Raw genomic sequence first — 21,137 nt, 5'->3', positions numbered from 1 at the left:
TAGGATGCCTTCATCTGCCCCGGCTGCAACAAAACATTTCTCACCCATATTGGTATCTACAGCCACAGCAGCTGCTGTAACTCTCCACCGTCTGACATTACCCCTGAAGGCTCACTCATCCTTTGTCTCCCAAGACAGACGGATGCCAACAATAATATAATTTTTGGGGGGGGTGTCCCTGACAATTTGTTTTATTTCTGTTAATAGTAATAATAAATGCACATGCCACTTAATACCAAAATAAGCTTTTAAGTAGTTTCCAAGCATAAAAACCAATTACAGTAACGTTAAACTATAAAAACCCATAATTAAAAGATGTAATCAAACAGTCCCATTAAAACAACACAAGTACTGTAATTAAAACAGGTCAGGAGATCAATTGGGACTACAAAAGCCCCCCCCCCAAACACACACACACACACACAGAGAGAGAGAGAGAGAGAGAGAGAGAGAGAGAGAGAGAGAGAGAGAGAGAGACATGCTAGGGACAAGGGAAGTTTGCTTGAATCCACTTATGCAACCAGTCTCATAAAGTGCCAGGCACTGAGCAAAAGCAATAAGCCCAGTAAGCATAGCACAGGTTTATTGAGCCAAGAATAATGCTCTGTTACACCTGCCAACTTCTGATGCATTGATATGTCATTATTATTACCATTTATGTTAGCAACTAAATAAAAAATAGTAGTAAAACGATCATTAGTATCCAAGGGCGAGATACAAATTAAAAATATCCAATGGAATGTGGCATATTTTGTATTCCAGTCTCCTCCCTGCACACACCAAATTTCCATTTAAAGTTCATGTCGCTCTGCCTTCATATTTCTCCCAGTCTTAAGTACCGCTTGTTATGTTTTGTGCTTTCCTTTTGTCACGTATGCTCCCATCTCCCTCTATTTGTCTAGTCCTGGAACACTCACATCTGTGCTTTCATTGTTGCTTGTGCCTTGACCCCAGAGCTATTTTGGAAGACTAAGATTTGCCACCTAAATGGAACTGATGAAAACCTGCCAGAGCCGCTGCTCATTTGCATTTGCAGTGTACGACAAAAAATAGAACTGGAGCTGGGGTGCCAGTTCAGAATTCACCAAATGGGCATTTTCTTGAACGTCCCCCATTCCCCCACCCCCTGAGCAGCCTATCTCCAGAAGATCCCTACCCCCTTCCTGTTTAGCTGTTGCTAGAGAAGCAATCTGCACCACATTTCTCTTATCTCTCCCCCCAGACTTCCTCTCTGCCTTGGAAAGGATCGTCAGAATAATTGCCAGGTGGCTAGAGAACTAGCAGCTGTTGCCCTTGGAAATTCCCTATTGACTTCCCACTTCTGCTCTGAGCTTCCCTCATGTGGCTTTGGGCTTCTCTACTTTTTCTTTCCTTCTCAGGATTTCTGTTTCGGGGACAAACAGTCACAGAAGAAGGGCCCTGCTGGATTAGGCCCGAAGCCTGCCTATCTCATCAGTCCCAGGCAGCATATTCAGGGATTGGCATGAATGATGGGAGTTGTAGTCCAACATCATCTGGAGGTCTACAGGTTCGCCACCCCTTCTTTACCATTTCCCCTTTGGGGGTCTATGAATCTAGCCATGAGTGTGAAAGGGACGCAGACACTTGCCCTAGCTCACAAACCTCTTGCATGTCATTCTGGAGGGTGCTTCATGCAGGTGTATAGCTAGGGGTTGGCTAGGTTGGCTCCCACCCAGGGGTGCGTGCAAGAATTGTGACACTCTACTCTTGCTAGGAGTCCGCCCACCCATCTGCACGCTCTCCGGGCCACTCCTCCTTTGCTCTGGGCAGCAGGGCAAGGCACACAGGCTCCTCTGGGTGCCTTGGCTGATGAGGTTGCTGGCATGGACCATCACAGCAGTACTGCGGGGGCTCCTCCCCAGTTGGCCAGTGGTACTATTAGAAGAGCAAAATTTTGAGTTTCTGCTCCATGGTCTCTTCTGGCTTCGGAGCTGCCAATACGTCTCCTTGCCAAGGGTGCAAAGAAGTCTAGGCACGCCTCTGGTTTCATGCTAGGAATTTCCCATAGTCCTCTCTGGAGGTCCTCTTTAGAGTGGGAGTAGTGGTGTTACCAAGTTTGCATCACTGCCCCACCCCATTGCCCTGATTGTTCACTCCCTCTCCTCTGCTAATCCAGGCAAAAGGGGTTCCGGGAGGGGGATGGAGACAAAGGGAATCATTTATTTTATTGTTGTTGTTGTTGTTGTTGTTGTTATCAATTTATTATCATTAATTAATTTATTTAATTTGAATTTGTTTGAATTTATTTATTGAATTTACCGGTATATACCGCCCTATACCTGGTTCACAGGGCGGTTCACAGAATAAAATCAAGATATAAAACCACAAAATACCTAATACTGTAAAAAGAAAAACCCATTTCTTCCCTTCTTGCTGACTGGATAGTAGAGGAGAACTGGATCCCTTTTAAAGCATTAGATTGGGTACAGTTGTGTACCATCTCATAGGGGATGCTTTTATAGGGATGTGGATTGCTCCAAAATCTTAGTCGTGGGTGCACATTCCCACTCTATCTGCAATCACCATCGGGGGGGGGGGTGGTCATCATGTGTTTAAGAGCCTTGTGGCAAACCAACAGTTTTGATAGCAGAGAATTGCTGTGGACCTGAAAGCAGACACACACACACACACACACACACACACACACACACAAAATATGGGGTGGGTCAGCATTTCTTATGAGGTGCAAGAGCACATCAACCAGTTCCTTATTAAGTCTTCTTATCGAACTTTGCTGTGAACGTTTCCGTAAATAAGGAACTCGGAACAAACTTCAGTTTTGTATTCTCCCATGAGGTTCAAGAAGAAGCCTAGTCAATTGTGGAAGTTGGCTCTAAATTCAGGTAATCCCCTATGGCAAAAAGTTGAGTTCCTCAGCAGCAGATGTTAGTCCCAAAAATAGAGAAGTTGATGACCTGTGGAAGAAGCCAGTGACATGCACCTTAATTTGCATAGGAATCATGAAATATAAAGAGCTAAATTCCACTGGTTTTTGCAGACCAAGTGCTGAGTGAGAGAAGGACACCTCACTGTGTTTTCTTTTGGCCCAGGTTTGAAAAGATGCTGTGCGTTTCTCTGTTTCTGCTTTTGTCTTTTCACGCAGCTCTGAGCCTTAAAATCTGCTCTTTCAACGTGAGGTCATTTGGAGAAGCCAAGCGAACAAGACCAGAAATCTTGGATGTCATTGTAGAGGTATGTTGTTCGCTCTACGGGATTAAATAAATACTCAGCTGAACGGAGGGACATTTTATCTAGCTCATCTTTCAGGGTATTTTATCTTCACGCAGCCAAGTCCTGCTAATGAATGGCTGAGCATTAATAAATCTGCTGTGTTCCTAACAGCGGAAGAATCAATTTGCAGACCTGAAGCCATATGTTCAGCAAGATTTATTTACACATTAAATCTAGCAGAAATACAATGCTGAATGCTGTTGCAGATGAACATGAGGGATGGGCAAGAAAAATTGTCCCCCTCTCATCTATAGTCTCATCAGACGTTGCTTCGTTACTAGCATGCTTAATTTGTTTAATCACCACTATGAAGTACTCTGGTCTCATTAAGGAGAAATTACAATCACAAAATAAGTTGGACCCTTGCAGACAAAAGTGATTGTATTATAAACACCTTCCGAGTGATTTAAGCACTTTGGTGCCATTCAAAAACCTGTGCATCGGATGCTTGTAAACAAGAACGATACATCGCCTTTGCATTGCAACGAGCTCGGCTTGAAGCCATTTAGTGCTTCTAAAGTGTACAAGAAGACGTACAAATGCAACTGCTGTTCTGAATCCTTCGTCTCCCAGCAAATTATGAACTTCAAGTATTTTGTTTGACAGTGACAAAATGAGGGCACACGCAGCGTTTCGTGACATGACTATTTCTGCATCTGCTTGCAGACTCATTTCTGTAATTTTATTTTATTTTTAAAAAGTGGCCCAAAATGCTAATTTGGCTGAGTGGCTTTAAACCAGTGATTCAGCACAAAATACATGAATGCTAAATTCAAGTCAGCAATTCAGATGCCTCTATGGATCTTCTGCCACCATTACAGCTATAGTTTGTCCTTTAAACATAGGAACACAGAAAGCTGCCATATACTGAGACAGGTAATTGGTCCAGCCAGTTTAGTATTGTCTGACTGAGAGAGGATCTCCAGGATTTTAGAGAGGAATCCCAGCCCTACTTGGAGATGCTGGGGGTTGATCTGGAGACTTTCCACAGTCCTCTGTCATGGACCATCATCCTTCCCCAAATGAAGCCTGCCAATAGCTTCATACTGGAACATGCACAAGTTTATTCAGAGTAGACCCATTGAAGTTAATGAACATGTCTAAGATAGGTTGATCGATTCCAGGGCTTGCTTTTAAGCTAAATGCATTATTCTTCCCTGACTCTATATTTAATGTTTCCCCTCCCTCCAAAGAGCTCAGGACAACATGGACTCTCTCCTCATCCCCTACATTATCTTTGTCAATGTTTCAACTTTATATGTACTTTCTATGTCTATTCAGGAGTTCCACTGAGTTCAATGCGGCCTATTCCCCAGGTACAAGGGCATTGGGTTGCAGACTTATTTTATTCACGTCCTGTCTTTTCATGGGGGGGGGGGGAAATCACAAGGTGGCTTGCAATCACACAAGAGGACAATAAAATAATATTAAAGACAACATGATGTCCTTGCAAAATGCATATTGATAAAGCAGCAGAAACACAGCATATAGCGCAACATCAAAACAGCAGTAGAGGAACATGGCAAGAAAAGATTGAGCTAGCCGTAAAGCAATTTTTATCCTCATACCAATTCTTTGGGTATGTTAGGCTGAGAGGTAGTGACTATCCCAAGTTCAGCCAGTAAGTTTTACAGTGGTACCTTGGGTTAAGAACTTAATTCATTCTGGAGGTCTGTTCTTAACCTGAAACAGTCCTTAACCTGAGGTACCACTTTAGCTAATGGGGCCTCCCGCTGCTGCTGCTGCTGCTGCTGCGCCACCGCTGCACGATTTCTGTTCTCATCCTGAAGCAAAGTTCTTAACCCGAGGTACTATTTCTGGGTTAGTGGAATCTGTAACCTGAAGCGTATGTAACCCGAGGTACCACTGTATTGTGGAGCAGCATATTAAACTGGGACTCCCCCACTCCACTTCAGTCCAAATCCAGCACACTAGCCACCATGTGCTGTTTTAATGTGATAACAAGCCAAATAAAGGGTGTTTTTAATTGTTTCAAAGAAGCACCCTGGCAGTCTGGTTGCACCTGACCTGGTAGACTTCATTCTCCAAATATTTTGCCAAAAGACTCCATCTCACTTTGGTTGTTTCTGCAAGAAAGAGAAGGTTTGGGCACCTCAGCTGAGTGCCTGTATAGCTGAACTCTCCCCATAAGAAACCCATCTCAGCTTATTGCCGCCTCATTTAGTGTTGGGGCATTTTGTCGATATCATCTTGTGTTTACAGTGGTACCTCGCAAGACGAAAATAATCTGTTCCGGGAGTCTCTTCGTCTAGCGGTTTTTTCGTCTTGCGAAGCAACCCTATTAGCGGCTTAGCAGATTAGCGCTATTAGCGGTTTAGCAGCTTAGCAGCTATTAAAGGCTTAGCGGCTTAGCGGCTAAAAGGCTATTAGCGGCTTAGCGGCTATTAAAGGCTTAGCGGCTTAGCGGCTAAAAGGCTATTAGCGGCTTAGAAAAAGGGGGGGGAGCGAAAAAAATCGCAAGACTCGCAAGACGTTTCCGTCTTGCGAAGCAAGCCCATAGGGAAAATCGTCTTGCGAGGCATTCGTCTTGCGGGGCACCACTGTATATTTTTGAGGTGGGGTGTTGTTTTTAAAAAGCTTTTACTGTGTAAGCCACCTTGAAGTTCTGCTTCGAAGAGCAGCCTATAAATTGTTTGAATAAATGAATGAAATTATGACAATGTTTTTAGATGTTCTTAATGTTTTGAACTGTTTTAATAGGTCTTTATTCATTTTTAATTGCATCGTTTTGCCAGGGGTTTCTTTGGTTGTCACCCAGAGCTCATTTGGGAGGGATGTGAGATAGAAGTTTAATAGTTGATGTAATATAATATAAATCATAATTGTATTCTTTTATTGGTTTGCTGCTAGTGAATGCAGAGTACAGAGGCATGAACCTGTCTGTGTACCTTAAGACACTTTAGAATTTTCACTTACGCAACCCTTTCAATCTCTTGGAACATCATCCCATTTCTTAAAGGATAGTCTCACAGTATTTATATAGTCTTCCACCCATTATTTTCCATGGCTTCACAACAGATGTGAATACCAGCAAATCAAATACTGCCTCAGCCACTAGCTTTGAGATATCTGGAATTCTAGAATACACAATACATTAATTGGCTTTGCCTCTCTCTAAATCCCTTCATCTATCAAGAACAGTGGCCTGCAGATGGGCTGTACACTTTCTAAACTTTTTTTTTCACGTACCACATAACTGTTCCCACATTTATCCATTTATCCACCTTTTTAAAGAAGAGTTGGGGGGGGATTTGCACAAAAGTGCTTTGGAAAATGGGGGAGCATGCGAAATCACTGAGGGATCAGCTAATCAGTGCCATGCACAGTTTGTTTCAAACTTGCAGAAACAGTCTTTTTCATGGTATGGATTTGGAAAAGGATAGATGCGTTTGGACTGAACATAGTGAGAGTGCTTCGAGAATATTCATGCTACTCTCAGAATTTTGCTTCTGTCTTCCCTCCAACTCAGGAGCTGAAAGACCAGGAATTTTTTTGAAGCCCATTTCTGATAGGTGAAATGTTCAGGAGGCATGCAAAGCCTGTTCATTCTGGGAATTCCAAGTGTGTCAAATAAAGCATTCTTAAGAAAGTTCTTTCTTTCCTCCTGCAGGTTATTTCTCAGTGTGACATCATGCTACTGATGGAAATAAAGGACAACAGCAACAGGCTATGCCCCTTCCTCTTAGAGAAACTGAATGGGTGAGATGTGAATATCAAATTTATTAAAACATGCAGGGTCAGATCAAGGGTTTTTTGGAGTTGGGGTCTTGGGCAAAAAGCTTTCAGTAGGCCCACTTCTCAGCTGGCCCACCTCCTTGCTACTGCCATTGCTGTTTATTAGGGTCTGGTGGCCCATGAGGCAGGATGAGGCAGCCTCCTTTGGTGGTAGAGTGCTACAAGGCAGCACCCCCAGAGACTCCCCACCCCGCCACCCCCACTAATGGTGTAGAAGCAGTGGTAGTTTCTGGTGAGATATCACGAGATCTCTTCAGAATCCACCACAGCTTCATGGGCACTGCTGCACGACCCAAGTAAGGGAGACTGGCAGCGGTGGCACCAGCTTCCTGTTTCACCTCAGGTGACTAAACAGGATGTGGCACCCAGTGGAGGACCTACAATTTTAGGGCCCTGAAGCTTGAACTGTCATGGAAGGCCCCTTCGCAACCAGCAACTAGGTCTGGATAACCACTGTTGTCTTCTTCAATAGGGTTGCTCCACGACAGATCACCACACTCTCAAACTTTGTTGAGGTGTGTATACAACAAAAAAGTGAATCAATTTGAGTTGTGTGACTCAAATTGACATCACCAGTTGTGTTTTATGATTTTCCTGATTGTAAGTGAGTCGGAACTGGTCTGTGACCATAATAATAAAATTCATTCATTCACCAGTTAGGGCTGGGGATCTTCTTCTTTAGCAATCACTCGTAGCCAAGTAAGATTGTCTTCCATAAACATGGTTTTAACAGTGAATCCTTAAGTGACTGTGGAGGCCAATTCTGGATCCACATATCCTTCCACAGTGGGGACATAGGTTTCCGGGCAGGAGTTGATCATGGTGAGGGTTTGCCAAGCATGCCTTCCTCTTAGAGCTTTTCTCTCTTTCGCTCTGAGTTCAAGCATCTTCAAAGCCCATGACACCTTTGGCTGGGAATATTCCCTGCTATAAACCCCTGAGAACCACTGCCGGTCAATGAGGACAACACTGATCTCATTGAAAGGCAGCTTTCAATGTTTCTAAGTAGCAAAAGCTAGAAGTAGGAAGAGAAGGGCCAGTGGGCCCCTTCTGGGATGTAGGCCTCAGGAGGTGACCAACTATGGCAGAGGAGAGGAGAATCAATGCTCAAGGAGGCCTCCCCTTTTCAAGCATGCCATGGTGGATGCCTCCAATATGGTGGATTAATTCCTTAACTCACACTTCAGGCCCCCTCACAACACATTGTTTGGGAAATCACTGCACTAGCCCTCTTTCTCTGCCAGAGATGGGGAACCTGTGGGTCTTCTTAGACAACTCCCATCATCCCTGACCATTGGCCATGGTGGCTGGGGCTGATGGAAGATGGCGTCCAACAACATCTGGAGGACCACTGGTTCCCCTTCCCTATGGTATGATATTCCCCCCAGAAACATTATCCACGCTGCAGACCATCCCACCTAGCAGAGCAGGAGAACCTTGGGATGGACTGTGTCAGGGCAGAAAGGGGATTTTGCTCAGATAGTTAAGCAGTGAGCTCCTCCACATGCCAGAGCCAGAAGCATTGGCCACTGTTTGTGTTTCACAATGCTGTGTGTGTTTCCTGTGTATTCTTTCAAATATATAAAAAATAATCATTTTTCTCTAGTCACTCGCAAGAAAAGTACAGTTATGTGGTCAGCAATCGGTTAGGAAGAAGGACCTATAAGGAACAATATGCTTTTTTCTACAGGTAAGTGCATTTTGCAACTTTCTGCATGTGGCATTCTTTGGAAACTGCAGGGAAATAAGCTGGTGCATTAGCCTTCAATTCCCAGTTTAGATTGTATTCCTCTTGGGGCAAGGGACCTGTCTTTTGTATACTTATTACACTCTGTACTCTCTGATGATACTGGGTAATAAATAAGAATAAAAGACTCCTCTGGGGCATCTAGATTGGCTTGGCAGACTTGGGAGTGGTTATACTAGCTGTAATATTGGGGGCCTCTCCAGACACCCTTTTTATTGCACATTCATGATGATTTGTGCTCACAATGCTATCAGCGCGTTCACACATGACTTGAAAGCATTGGATTTTGCAGGAGACTCCCAAACTGAAACCAGCGAAACAACCCTTCCTTCCCCTTGGGAAAATGCCTATAGAGCACCCTGGAAGTGATGGACTTATTGACCATTGACCATGGTGGCCTATTGGTCAAACAAGGATTTCTTCCAGTGCTACTCACTGTACAGAAGCAGTATTCATATTTCTTTCAGATATATGGATGTTATTGGATCCAAAGACTAGTATCTCCCATTTGCCTTTTTCCATTCGATGAATAAGCAAAAACTAACTTGCAACAGATCTTCTCACCTGCAAAACTACTTTAAGTATCCTCACCAAGGGTAGCCTCCAGACATTGGACTTCAGCTCCCATCAGTTCACAGGCAGCATGGTCAGTGGTCAGCAACAATGGGAGTCGTCCTACAACATCTTGAGGACACCACATTGGCTAACCCTGATCTGCACTAACATCCCCTTGTTGCATCACTTTTTGTTTTATATTGCCCTCTCACAGCATCTCACTGGCTTCATGGCATCCAAGCATTAAGCTCTGAACATTTCTCATATAGACATGCTTCCCTTTTTTAGGACTGTGGTGGGTTGATGCTTCTGTAAAAACAAAACAAAAAACCACCACCACCACATAACTCTGAACACATGATTTTCTGTTCCTGAAATGCATTTTCACCCCACTTATACAGCAGAACATGCAAGGATTTCATAGCTTCAGGTAGTTGTAATACTGAGCAAGAAAATTTGAGATTATGAAAACTAGCTTGCTTTTTTGCAGCATTTTCATTGTTCATTGTAGTCTTATCTATTAGCTGCCTTGTGGATCTTGGGACAGAAAATCAGCCTATACATTATTTTTTTTAAAAGGTCTAAACTATTTGAGAGAGCTGATATTCTATCTGTATGTTAATTCACACTTCAGATCAAAAATGGTGTCAGTGAAGCAAATCTATCAGTATCCCGATCTGCAGCCTGATGACGAAGATGCACTTTCCAGGGAGCCTTATGTTGTCTGGTTCTCTTCTCCAAAAACTGGTGAGACATTGCTGAGCATGCACTATCCTCCTTCTGTGTCTTTCATAACCCACAAGCAGAGATACAGGAAAAGGATGAGCACTAGGGAAGCCCCAGATCTTTATTTTAGACTCCACTGATGAGCTCCGAATGGCAAGCCTTAATGTAGGGCCTGCTGTCTAGGCAGCTTATGGGGCCAAGCCTGCTTAGTTTCAGGAGTGGAAATGCATTATGGGCCTTCATGGGATTCTGTGAGCCACAGAGCACTCTTCAATCCCAATTTGGCTGAGGTTACTCTGCAGCTTCTTTAACTTCACGATTAATCCACCCTTGATTGCAGCCTTTTGTAGAACCACAAGCATAATCCAGAACTCGCCGCATGTTGACTTATTTGTGCTAAATTTAATGAAGGTCCTAAACATTAAACAAGTCAAGACTGTAAAATTCCAAGCACTTTGCAATGAGATCTGTTGACTTCAACATTTTCCAGCACTGCATAGCAGCTAGGCTTCTAAGCGTGATTAATGTCCTAGAGCTAGATAGCTGCACATAGAAAACATCTGAAGATAGGGTAGTAAGTAGCAAGAGGAATGCAGTGTGGCACATGATTTAAATGGTTGAATCCTAATTCTCATTAATATATTGAGGTTTAAAGGTCCATACAATAATGTGCAGGGCTGGGTCTACAAATTTTGCTGGAGGGGGCAAAAGTCTGCACTGCTACCACCCCTTCTCTTGCAGCTTCATGTAGTCTCCACCGCCATCACTGAGAGGACGACAGGCGCAGGCAAAGAGCTGCGCCTTTCTAAGCAGCAGCAGCCTGCCAGACCATAAGGAGTCACCAAACATGCACCGAGGTCATTGTGTACCCCTGTCCTCTTTCTCCCGTGCCGCAGGGCAGGATGCTGTTTTGCCGCTACCCCAATCTGCTGCCCAGGGCATGTGCCCCCTTCCCCTCCCCTGATCTAGACCTGGGAATATGCATATTTTGCAATGCTAACATGTCAACATCAAGATGTCCTTTTTCATCCCAGTTTTCAAATTGGATATAAGGATAGGATTCCCAACACACATCCTTGAATGGAAAAAGACCACATGCTGGTGAGAGCAGTTCCAATGCAAATACAAGACCCTCCAATATCCATGACCTGTAAAAGGCAATATACCTAATAAACATATTAGATCTGTCAGTTTTTCTAACCATGATGGGAGTGAGTTTTGGAAATGCTGATCTTCTTGTTTTTCAATGTTTGCTTCTTAAGTGGTCAGGGAATTTGTGATAATCCCTCTGCACACAACACCTGAAATGGCTGTTCGGGAAATTGATGAACTCTATGATGTGTACTTAGATGTAAGACAACGCTTGAAGTCTGAGGTCAGTCGCTGTTTCCTTGGTGCGTTTGTGCTAAAGTTGTGCTGAATATCACCCCACCCCTGTGAACATCGGAACTTAGAAAGCTGCCTTCTGCTGAGTCAGATCAATGGTCTATCTAGCTCAGCTTTCTCTGTGTTGACTGGCAGGAGCTGTCCAGGATTTCAGATGGGGGTCTCTCTCAGCCCTACCTAGAGACCAGGGATTGTGATCTTCCACATGCCAAGCAGAGGCTTTACCACTGAGCTACTGCACTTCTCCTAAAGTCAAAGTGTGGCTTGGTGGTTCTGAGCAGCCCGGCCATGTTCCTGGAGACAGGATTACTACTGCCTGTCATCCGTACTAATGAATGAAGTCATTTCAGAATTTTATCTCTCCCTCTTCCTCATAATCACACACCATTAACTTCCTCTCCTTTTTCATTTCTCTGATACTCCCCATAGATCTCTTTGCACCTGAAGATCTATTGAGATAATTCTCATATGTGGTTGGCACATCCAGAGAAATTCATCAGTGACTCTGTGAGCCAGTCTGATCTGGGTGCGCTTGCTGCCATGATAAGGCACCTTTGCTAAGAAGCTCAAAATAGATCACTTTACTTTCCCAATAATAAAAAGTGGTGGAGGAAGTTGTCATACCTTACAGCCCTGCTTTCTGCAATCCTGTCTCTTCAAATTTGTCTTTTCACAATCTCCTGCCCCACCTTGTAGAATTTCATCTTCATGGGAGACTTCAATGCTGGCTGTGGCTATGTTGCGAAGAAACACTGGAAGAATATCAGACTGAGAAATCACACTGAATTTGTTTGGCTGATTGATGACAAAACTGACACAACGGTGAAAGCCAGCACCCGCTGCCCCTATGACAGGTAACAGCTGGTTTTAGAGCTGACTTGTGAACCCTCCCATCTAGAGCCTCTGCTAAGCTACCTATTATCTGCAGTGTTGGAAGAACTCTGCTGGTTACCTTAACAAAATGCATGTTGATTTACTAATATTGTGAGGGGGGAAATGTGCACCTGGGCTATCTATGCATGGATAAATTATTGCATATTTGGTCTCTTACCTGTGTGACAACACATCTAGCTATTTATCTATGGATAACCAATCTGTGACAAGTGCAAGAAATGGGCCTAGGCAGCTGGAGACTGTGGCTTTCCTGGACTGGAGCAGATTGGCCAATCTAGCTTCCACTGTTCCATTATTTCTTAAGAACATACACTGGAACGTAAGAGTCCTGCCAAAAACCTATCAGAGTCCAGCATCTTGTTCTCTAAGCAGCCAATCAGATGCCTAAGGGAAACTCACAAGCAGGGCCTCACCACAACAGCGCTCTCCCCACTTACAATTCCTGGCAGCAGGTATTCAGAGACATACTGCCTCCAGCAGTGAAGGGTGGAACATAGTCATCATGGCCATTCATTTATCTACCGTATTTTTCGCACGATTGGACGCACCGGACCATAGGACGCACCTAGTTTTTTGGGGGGGGGGAATAAAGGAAAAAAAAATCCCCTTTATTTCCCCCCCAAAAGCAGGTCAGGGAAACCGAACCAGGTCGAGGAACAGCGGGATAGTGGCACTGCGCCTCCCTGCTGTCCCCCAAGCTTGTGGGGCTGGTCGATGTCTGTCTGGCGGGCGGGGAGCTCTGCTTCAGGGCGCCCCACCCGCCAGGCAGCAGGCTGCTATCCGCAGCGTGGGGAGCCCTGTGGGGAACTCCTGCAAGGTTCCCCACTCTGCGGATGTATGCCTGGCGCGAGGGGCGCTCTGCTTCAGGGCGCCCCACCCGCCAGGCAGCAGGCTGCTATCCGCAGCGTGGGGAGCCTTGTCGGGAACTCCTGCAAGCCTCCCCACTCTGCGGATGTCTGCCTGGCGCGAGGGGCGCTCTGCTTCAGGGCGCCCCACCCGCCAGGCAGCAGGCTGCTATCCGCAGCGTGGGGAGCCTTGTCGGGAACTCCTGCAAGCCTCCCCACTCTGCGGATGTCTGCCTGGCGCGAGGGGCGCTCTGCTTCAGGGCGCCCCACCCGCCAGGCAGCAGGCTGCTATCCGCAGCGTGGGGAGCCTTGTCGGGAACTCCTGCAAGCCTCCCCACTCTGCGGATGTCTGCCTGGCGCGAGGGGCGCTCTGCTTCAGGGCGCCCCACCCGCCAGGCAGCAGGCTGCTATCCGCAGCGTGGGGAGCCTTGTCGGGAACTCCTGCAAGGCTCCCCACTCTGCGGATGTATGCCTGGCGCGAGGGGCGCTCTGCTTCAGGGCGCCCCACCCGCCAGGCAGCAGGCTGCTATCCACAGCGTGGGGAGCCCTGTGGGGAATTCCTGCAAGGCTCCCCATGCTGCGGATGTGTTCCCGAAGCGCCTGGAGCTCTGCTTTCAGGGCGCCTGGCGCTCCGGGAAGCAGGCTGAGCGGAGCGCTAATCCCGAAGCCCCAAGATTAGGGATTAGCGCGGCGCTTCGCTAGCCCTGGGAGAGCCACGCAACGTCGCGGGGCTCTCCCAGGGCTAGCGAGACCTTGCCGGCACCCAGAAGCTTGGGGCGCGCTGAGCTCCGCGCGCCCCAAGCTTCGGGATTAGCGCGGCGCTTCGCTAGCCCTGGGAGAGCCACGCAACGTCGCGGGGCTCTCCCAGGGCTAGCGAGACCTTGCCGGCACCCAGAAGCTTGGGGCGCGCTGAGCTCCACGCGCCCCAAGCTTCGGGATTAGCGCGGCGCTTCGCTAGCCCTGGGAGAGCCACGCAACGTCGCGGGGCTCTCCCAGGGCTAGCGAGACCTTGCCGGCACCCAGAAGCTTGGGGCGCGCTGAGCTCCACGCGCCCCAAGCTTCGGGATTAGCGCGGCGCTTCGCTAGCCCTGGGAGAGCCACGCAACGTCGCGGGGCTCTCCCAGGGCTAGCGAGACCTTGCCGGCACCCAGAAGCTTGGGGCGCGCTGTGCTCCGCACGCCCCAAGCTTCTGGATTAGCGCAGCAGTCCGCTAGCCGTGGGAGAGCTGGGTCTCCCACGGCTAGCGGATAGCTTCCTGAAGCCTGGAGAGCGAGAGGGGTCGGTGCGCACCGACCCCTCTCACTCTCCAGGCTTCAGCGAAAGCCTGCATTCGCTCCATAGGATGCACACACATTTTCCCTTGCTTTTTGGGAGGGAAAAAGTGCGTCCTATGGTGCGAAAAATACGGTAATCCTTTTTTTAAAAGCCACACATGGTGACTATTTCGGGAGTGAAATCCATTGTTTATGTGACAGGGTGTGAAGACATTCTTCCTGTTCCTTGGCTCAGAAGAATAAAGCTATACCAATGCTATCTCAAACCCTCGGTGAGTTAGGGACTTCCCCTGCGTGTGAAGACAGGCTCTGGCAGATTGAGCAGACGAGACCAATAGTGGGTCCACCAGTCAAGAAGGTGGTTTCTGCATATACTGTAGAGGGAAGTGAGGGGCAGGTGGGGCTCGTCAACCTGGGAAGGTAGCTCATCTAGGAGAAGGAAAACTCTGATCCTAAACCTCCGCTGCCTTGGGGGACATCTTTGGGGGAGGGGTAAACCCTACACAAATCCAGAGAGGAGGCCCCAAGGTGGTTGGATGGTGTCTTGTATGCCTTCTTTTAGTAGCTCCTGCAACCAAGCTGATGCCCAAAGTATTGCTCTACTTTCCTTTGGACCACATCAGTGAGGCTGAGGTGGGGGTCTTGTCGCCTGGGCAGCCCAGACCTCCATACACACTGCCCAGGTTTATGCCTCAGGAGGTCACTTCGGTGCTGCTAACACAGCGATTTGACTTCACCCCGAGAAGCACACTCCATTGTTTCTCGAGACAGGCAGATGCCAACAATTACCAAGGCACAATGGGCTTCATAGAGAAAAGTTTTTCTTCCTCCCTCACAACACTAGAATTCATGGAGCTCCAATGGAGCTGAATATTGGAAGATGTGGGACAGATAAAAGAATGTACTGTTTCACACAGCTCATAGGCTATGGAACTCGCTCCCATAAAAGACAATGATCGCCACCAACTTGGATGGCATTAAGAGGATTGGGCAAATTCATGGGGAATAAGCCTATCCACAGCTCCTAGCCAGGATGACTATGCTCTTCCTCCACAGTTGGAGACAGCAGTGCTTCTAATTGCCAGTTGCTGGAACCTGCAGGCGGGGAGAGCGCTCTTGGGCTTGCAGATTTCCCACAGGTATCTAGGTGGCTACTGTGAGAACATGATGCTGGGCTAAAAGGGCCATTGGCCTAATCCTGCGCTCTCATCCTATGTTCATATATGCACTACTGTGTGAACTTGAATGCCACCTTACTTCATACCTGCCTTGTTGCACACGTTTTGTTTAATTCATTATATTCCATCATTGTTGCACATCCTACTGCGCCATGCAAGAAAAAAAGAATGAGAACAACTGAAACCATTCTAAAATATTTAAAAGTCTACAGAGGAGTCAGAATGTTGCATCAGTGATCCGGGGAAGCAGGTTAGCCACCACTGTGATCCCCCACTGAGAGGCAGTAAGGGCAAGTTAATTGCAGCGTTTGCGACAGAACCATTCCTGGGTTGCACATTGTCTTCCTCCCTGTGCAAGTCCTTTGGTTGATTTCCAGACAGAAAACTTTTGACCTCCATGAAGTCTGCCAGGATAATCACCTGAACATACTGATGCTCATGATGAGCTCATTCCCTGCTGTTGGCACAGCACTTTCCCTCCCTCTGCCCATGCTGTTACCCTTGGCAAGATCACCTCCCTCCCTTGTTCCCGAAACAGCTGGCAAGCAAGCGCTGTGTTAGATAGGAGTGTACTTCTGAGTCACAATCCAGCCTCCTTTCCCAGCACTGTGCATCAGGTAGTGCCAGGATGATTAGTGATGTCTGAACATAGTTGTGTGAGGACGGGCAGTTTGGGAGAAAGAGAGAAATCACTTGGGGAAGCTCTTCTCTGGTTGTTTTTTGCACAAAGCACTGCACAAATGTGTCAGGTGGGTGGGTGGGTATCCCTGTGGCAGCCTACCTGCAGTGGAATGAACTTCGCCCAGCTGAAAGCAAACATTCAATCCCTGAAGATCTCCAGAGGACTTCGCATTGCAGAATTAGATGGAGAAAAAGGCTGGTATCATTGGGTTAGTAACTGCATCCCTAAGCGGTGGTGAATTGGTGAGAGTCCCAAGGCCAAGATAGAGAGGCTGGAGGGGGGCCTTTTTGCTCCCCCCTGGGCCTGAGGTTCCCCATCCATGATCTGAGATACGCAGCTGGCTAACTTTCATGCTTCTCAGAATTTTGACTTACCAAGGAAGGCCTGACACCAGAACAAGAATATCAGAAGCAGGCCTAATAACAAGCACTTAAGCTTACCTGTATCTATGCAGCTCAGCCAGAAATACTTGAGAACCCACTATGTTTGGGATAATTTTAATTGGTTATTCTTTTGTTTTTCCTATCTTTATGACTAATGGAAACTGATGCACTATTGAGGCACTTAAATTGCCATTTTCCATCGTCCTCTACCACCCACAGAAAGATGAAATAGCAACTGAGAGACAAGCTATTTGTGGATCAGCTTAATTGCTGAAGTTTGCAGGCAACTCTCCTTGCCTTGCCTCTGGGTCGCTTGCGAATTCATCTTTGTGCTATCAAAACCCACCCTGCTCCCTGCTCACCTTTTCTTTCTGACAGCAGCATATGTATTCTCCTCCTGCACAGCAGGCTAACACCCAGTGGTCTTGTTTTCGCCTCTTACAGGATTGTGCTCCGTGGGGATAAACTCATAAATGCTGCTGTGCCAGACTCAGCCGGCATCTTTGATTTTCAGAGAGCCTTTTCGATGACGGAAGCACAGGTTTGTGTAAGACAGGAATAGTACACAAGCGGAGTGTTTTTGCGTTCTCGTCCTGCATCCGCCGGGGCTTGAGTCCACAGCTGCGCTGTGTCAAAACTGGGGAAGCAGACCAGTGAGAGAGGCAGGCAGGCAGGCAGTCGAGGGGAAACAAGCAGGTGGAGCCGAGAAGCAGGAAGAACCATGAGTTGAGAAATATAGGGAATCACATAACAGAATTCCAGGCCCATCTGCACAGATAGACAGGTGTGTGCCATGTGTGCAGCCAACATACTTCCATCACTTTATCCCCCACTGTGTTTGTCTATGCAAATCAGAGACCTGTGTGGATCAAGCTACGTAAACAGCTGGAGTAACACAACTCCAACGACTGAGGAGCCAAGAACATGATTTATGTAGTACCTGCAGCTGCATCAGTGGCTAAACCGTGAGCTGATAACAAAATACGCCGCTTTAGAGCTGTACTTTGGCAGTCTTTAGATGAATGGCCTGCCAGTGTTTGAAAAAGAAAAGGTTCTGACCTCCTTTTTTACTCCTTTACCTAATCCTCAGACCTTAGTTGGCACAAAAGAGTCTTTGAGAAAGAGTATTCTTGCAGAGTATTGCTGCTTTTATTCTTAAAAAGTTGTCTTCTCCAACCACAATCGAGATTGACAGCTTTTTACACACACCAAATGCAACCAGCTTTCTACCATCCAACCCACACCCAACACTAACACTGACCACTCTGTATATACAGGTACAATTAGGTGAAAGGTTGCATGAGACATTGTAGGCCGCTGACTCATGCTGACTTAGTCCTTTTAGCATTAAAGAAACAGCGGCCAATTTTTAGCCGTGACATGGCCCATGTGCTCTGTCAGCGAGTCCGGCCACTGATAGGGCACTCCAACTAGCCCCTCCCTCCTAGTGTCCCTGGGAGGAGATAGAGCTCAGTGGCATAGCATCTGCTGTGCATGCAGAGGGGCCCAGGATTAAATAATTATAGAATCACAGAACTATAGAATTGGGGAAAGCCCTGAGGATCATCTAGTCCAACCCCCTGCAATGCAGCTGTCCTATACGGGGATCAAACTTGCAACCTTGGCAATATCGGCACCATGCTTTAACCAACTGAGCTGTCCAAGAAGGACTAGGGGGGACTCTTGTCCTGAACCTGGAGAGCCACTTCCAGTCAGTGGGGACAATGCTGAGTTACAAAGACCAGTGGTCTGATCCTATGTTCCTATGCACACACAGCAGGAGTGTCTGCAGGGAGGGAGACTTTGTGCAGGCTGCACAAAGGGGGGGGGGAAGTATTAATAAAAAATAAATAATAGTGGGCCCTCCTGCTAACGCAGAATATCTCCCAATATTCATGTGGATGGGCTGAGGAGCGGATTTGAGGTATGGCTGGTTGCTAGGGCGCCTTCTGCATGGGCTTTAGAAACATGACCACTCTCCCTTGGCCATGGCTGCCACTTGGGTTGGCTGCCAAGCTATTGCCCCTTCACTCCAGCCTATTAGCAGACAGTGCTAAGGATACTTGCCTTGCCCCAGACACTGGCAACCCATGCTACACCACTGGAAGGATGTACAGATGGCAAGCATGGATCTAGGGTGTGATGTCATGGTCAGGACTACTCAGCACAGCCTTCTCACATATTGGCAGAATGCACAAGAAGTTCCCCCGAAGAAAGCTAATGTGGCATGGGGAAACCCACACTAACACAGTGCATTGCGCTGCAGTCTTCACAATCTATTCCCTGTGCTATAATGTAGTAGAGCTCTCAGGTTGGTTGCATATTCCAAGTACAATGGACTGCCCCATATGTGTGCTTGTCGGCCAGATACATCCATAGCCTTCCTGAGCAATTTGGCTTTCGGTGTTTGAAAGCAAAGCAGCCAGATTTATTGGTGGCTTCCCTAGAATAAGGGCTATGCACCTCACTTAGGGGCTATCTTTATGTGGCTTCATATAGCAACAAATGGCATTTACTCAACACAGTATGGCTTTTAAATATTTGTATGCAAGGGACAGGGTGTCCAATTAATCCACCTATTGTGTCCCTTACTCTGCAGGCTTTAGCAGTGAGCGATCACTTTCCAGTAGAGTTCCAGCTGAGAGCCAGCAGACAGTCCCCAAGACGAGCAAGAGCAAGCAATCGTAGGCGCCTCTTGCAACAGGGCTAGACAGGATACTGCTGTTCTCCAAAGAGAAAAGAAATTGGATGTATATTCACAAGAAAAGAGTGGGTTTAGTTTCTGACCTTTTCCTTGATGTATATCGGCCTCCCATATGGCCTCCCATATGGCCTATTTCACCAAAAATATGCAAAACGAAACTATTTTTATTGTTCAAAGCATTCAAGGTTAAATAAAATAAACGAGCTAAAATTAACTTTGCTGTAACCTGAAAGACAAACGCAGTGAGGCAATCTGAATGCCTTAGCAATGTCTTCAGCAGGGGTTGTTTGGTGAAACAATTTGTTCAGAGTTGTTCGGCATCTCTGCCTGTTCCCAACGTCGGTCTTCTGGCCAAAGATATTTTACAATGAAGAACTCAGAAAGAAGCTACAGAAACACACTTTTTGCCATTGACTGACTCCAATCTTGTAGGTGGGTGCATGCACACACACACACACGCGCACACGTCACATCACTTCTTTGAAGTTAGAGAAATGTGAAATTGTTGATTTAGGTGGAACTCCAAAGGTTACCAAAATAAAAACCTAGCACTGAGACACTGAGTACTCAACTCTCCCCTCAGATCAGATCCAAGAAGAATGTGCCCTAAGGTTTTTTCAGTTTTTCCAATTTTAAGTTCAGTTCAGAGGGAGGAGTTTAACCCTCAAGAAATTTCATCAGCGTTCTAATACATACGTTTTTATAAGTAAGCTTGCCTAACATAAGCAATTTCATCTGATGTAGTGTATTTTTGAGTGATATTTTCACGAGCATACACATTTCTACACACCCCCACCCCCTGGAATATGCCTTTTCATGCACATTACTTGGTTGGAGAACTTTGCGGCAAAATTCAGAGAACTGCAAATATTGAACAATAGCAGTGTTTCTGTTAGCATATGGTTCCAAGGAGTGTGAATTACTGAATATTCACCTTACATACAAATTTAATCAAGTCTTCTCCCTCATCCTTAATCAAACCCAAATGCTCAGTGTGGATGAACTGAGACCATGCAAGTAGGTTGGAAAATGTGGGTCTCTGATGCTTTACATTTGCCTTTCTAGATTATTGCAGTTTGGAAGATGGGCCAGTAGGATGAATGCTGTAATGCTAGACTAAATTTTATTTCACAGCTTGATCCTGCTTGGGTGCTCAGGATCTAATTTCTTACCGTATTAAGGTGACAGGGAAAATTATCCTCAAGTCAGACTGATTAATGACTTGGGTGGCTTTTTGTCCTTTTCTCTCTCTTTTGGAGCCATCTGTTTTATCTTCACTCAAATTGTTTGTCTTTGCACACCATGCACAAAGCGATGTCCTTTGTTGGATCAATTAATATGCCGCATGTTGGAAGTGAGATACAAGTAACACAGGGCTGTTCTCCAAGATCACAATGGAAGGTAGCATTACATGGCAGGCTGATATGAACCTAGAAAAAGGATTGTCCTTAAAAGCAAAGCAGCAAAATGGGTGAGAACTGAAGAGGAGGAACACACCTTTGTTTAGATCTGTAATCATGTACAGCCAGTTTTCCCACCCTCCTCTTTGCATATTGCAGAACACCAGTGGGAGTGGAAGAAGCATCCTGAGATAGCTGGTTGGTGCATTTACCCTTTTCATTTATTCATTGCGTTTGTATCTCACCTTTTTCTCCAAGGAGCTAAAGGTGGCACACATGGTTCTCTCTCTCCTCATTTAACCCCCACAACAAACCTGTGAGGGGGGTTAAGTTGAGAAGCAATTACTCGCCCAGG

At 46.4% G+C, this 21,137-nt stretch overlaps 1 protein-coding gene across 1 annotated transcript; it reads left to right on the top strand.

Moving 5' to 3' along the window:
* The first annotated feature begins 2,957 nt into the window (after nt 1–2,957).
* Nucleotides 2,958–19,967, top strand: DNASE1L3 (deoxyribonuclease 1L3). The gene is made up of 8 exons (XM_028721042.2): nt 2,958–3,213; nt 6,884–6,972; nt 8,615–8,698; nt 9,945–10,057; nt 11,299–11,411; nt 12,119–12,276; nt 17,123–17,219; nt 19,278–19,967. The coding sequence occupies exons 1-8, from the start codon at nt 3,082–3,084 to the stop codon at nt 19,386–19,388; spliced, it is 897 nt and encodes a 298-aa protein (XP_028576875.1). The 5' UTR covers nt 2,958–3,081; the 3' UTR covers nt 19,389–19,967.
* Nucleotides 19,968–21,137: the final 1,170 nt, after the last annotated feature.

The sequence above is a fragment of the Podarcis muralis genome, chromosome 2 (genome assembly GCF_964188315.1).
Source record: "Podarcis muralis chromosome 2, rPodMur119.hap1.1, whole genome shotgun sequence".
Taxonomy (NCBI): domain Eukaryota; kingdom Metazoa; phylum Chordata; class Lepidosauria; order Squamata; family Lacertidae; genus Podarcis; species Podarcis muralis.
The sequence above is the reverse complement of the archived record's forward strand: the minus strand, read 5'-3'. Positions and strand labels throughout refer to the sequence as shown.

Coding starts and splice junctions, on each gene's coding strand:
- DNASE1L3 (XM_028721042.2), top strand. CDS start 3,082: ATGCTGTGCGTTTCTCTGTTTCTGCTTTTGTCTTTTCACGCAGCTCTG. Junction 3,214..6,883: donor TCTTGGATGTCATTGTAGAG/GTATGTTGTTCG, acceptor TTCCTCCTGCAG/GTTATTTCTCAGTGTGACAT. Junction 17,220..19,277: donor TTTCGATGACGGAAGCACAG/GTTTGTGTAAGA, acceptor CTTACTCTGCAG/GCTTTAGCAGTGAGCGATCA.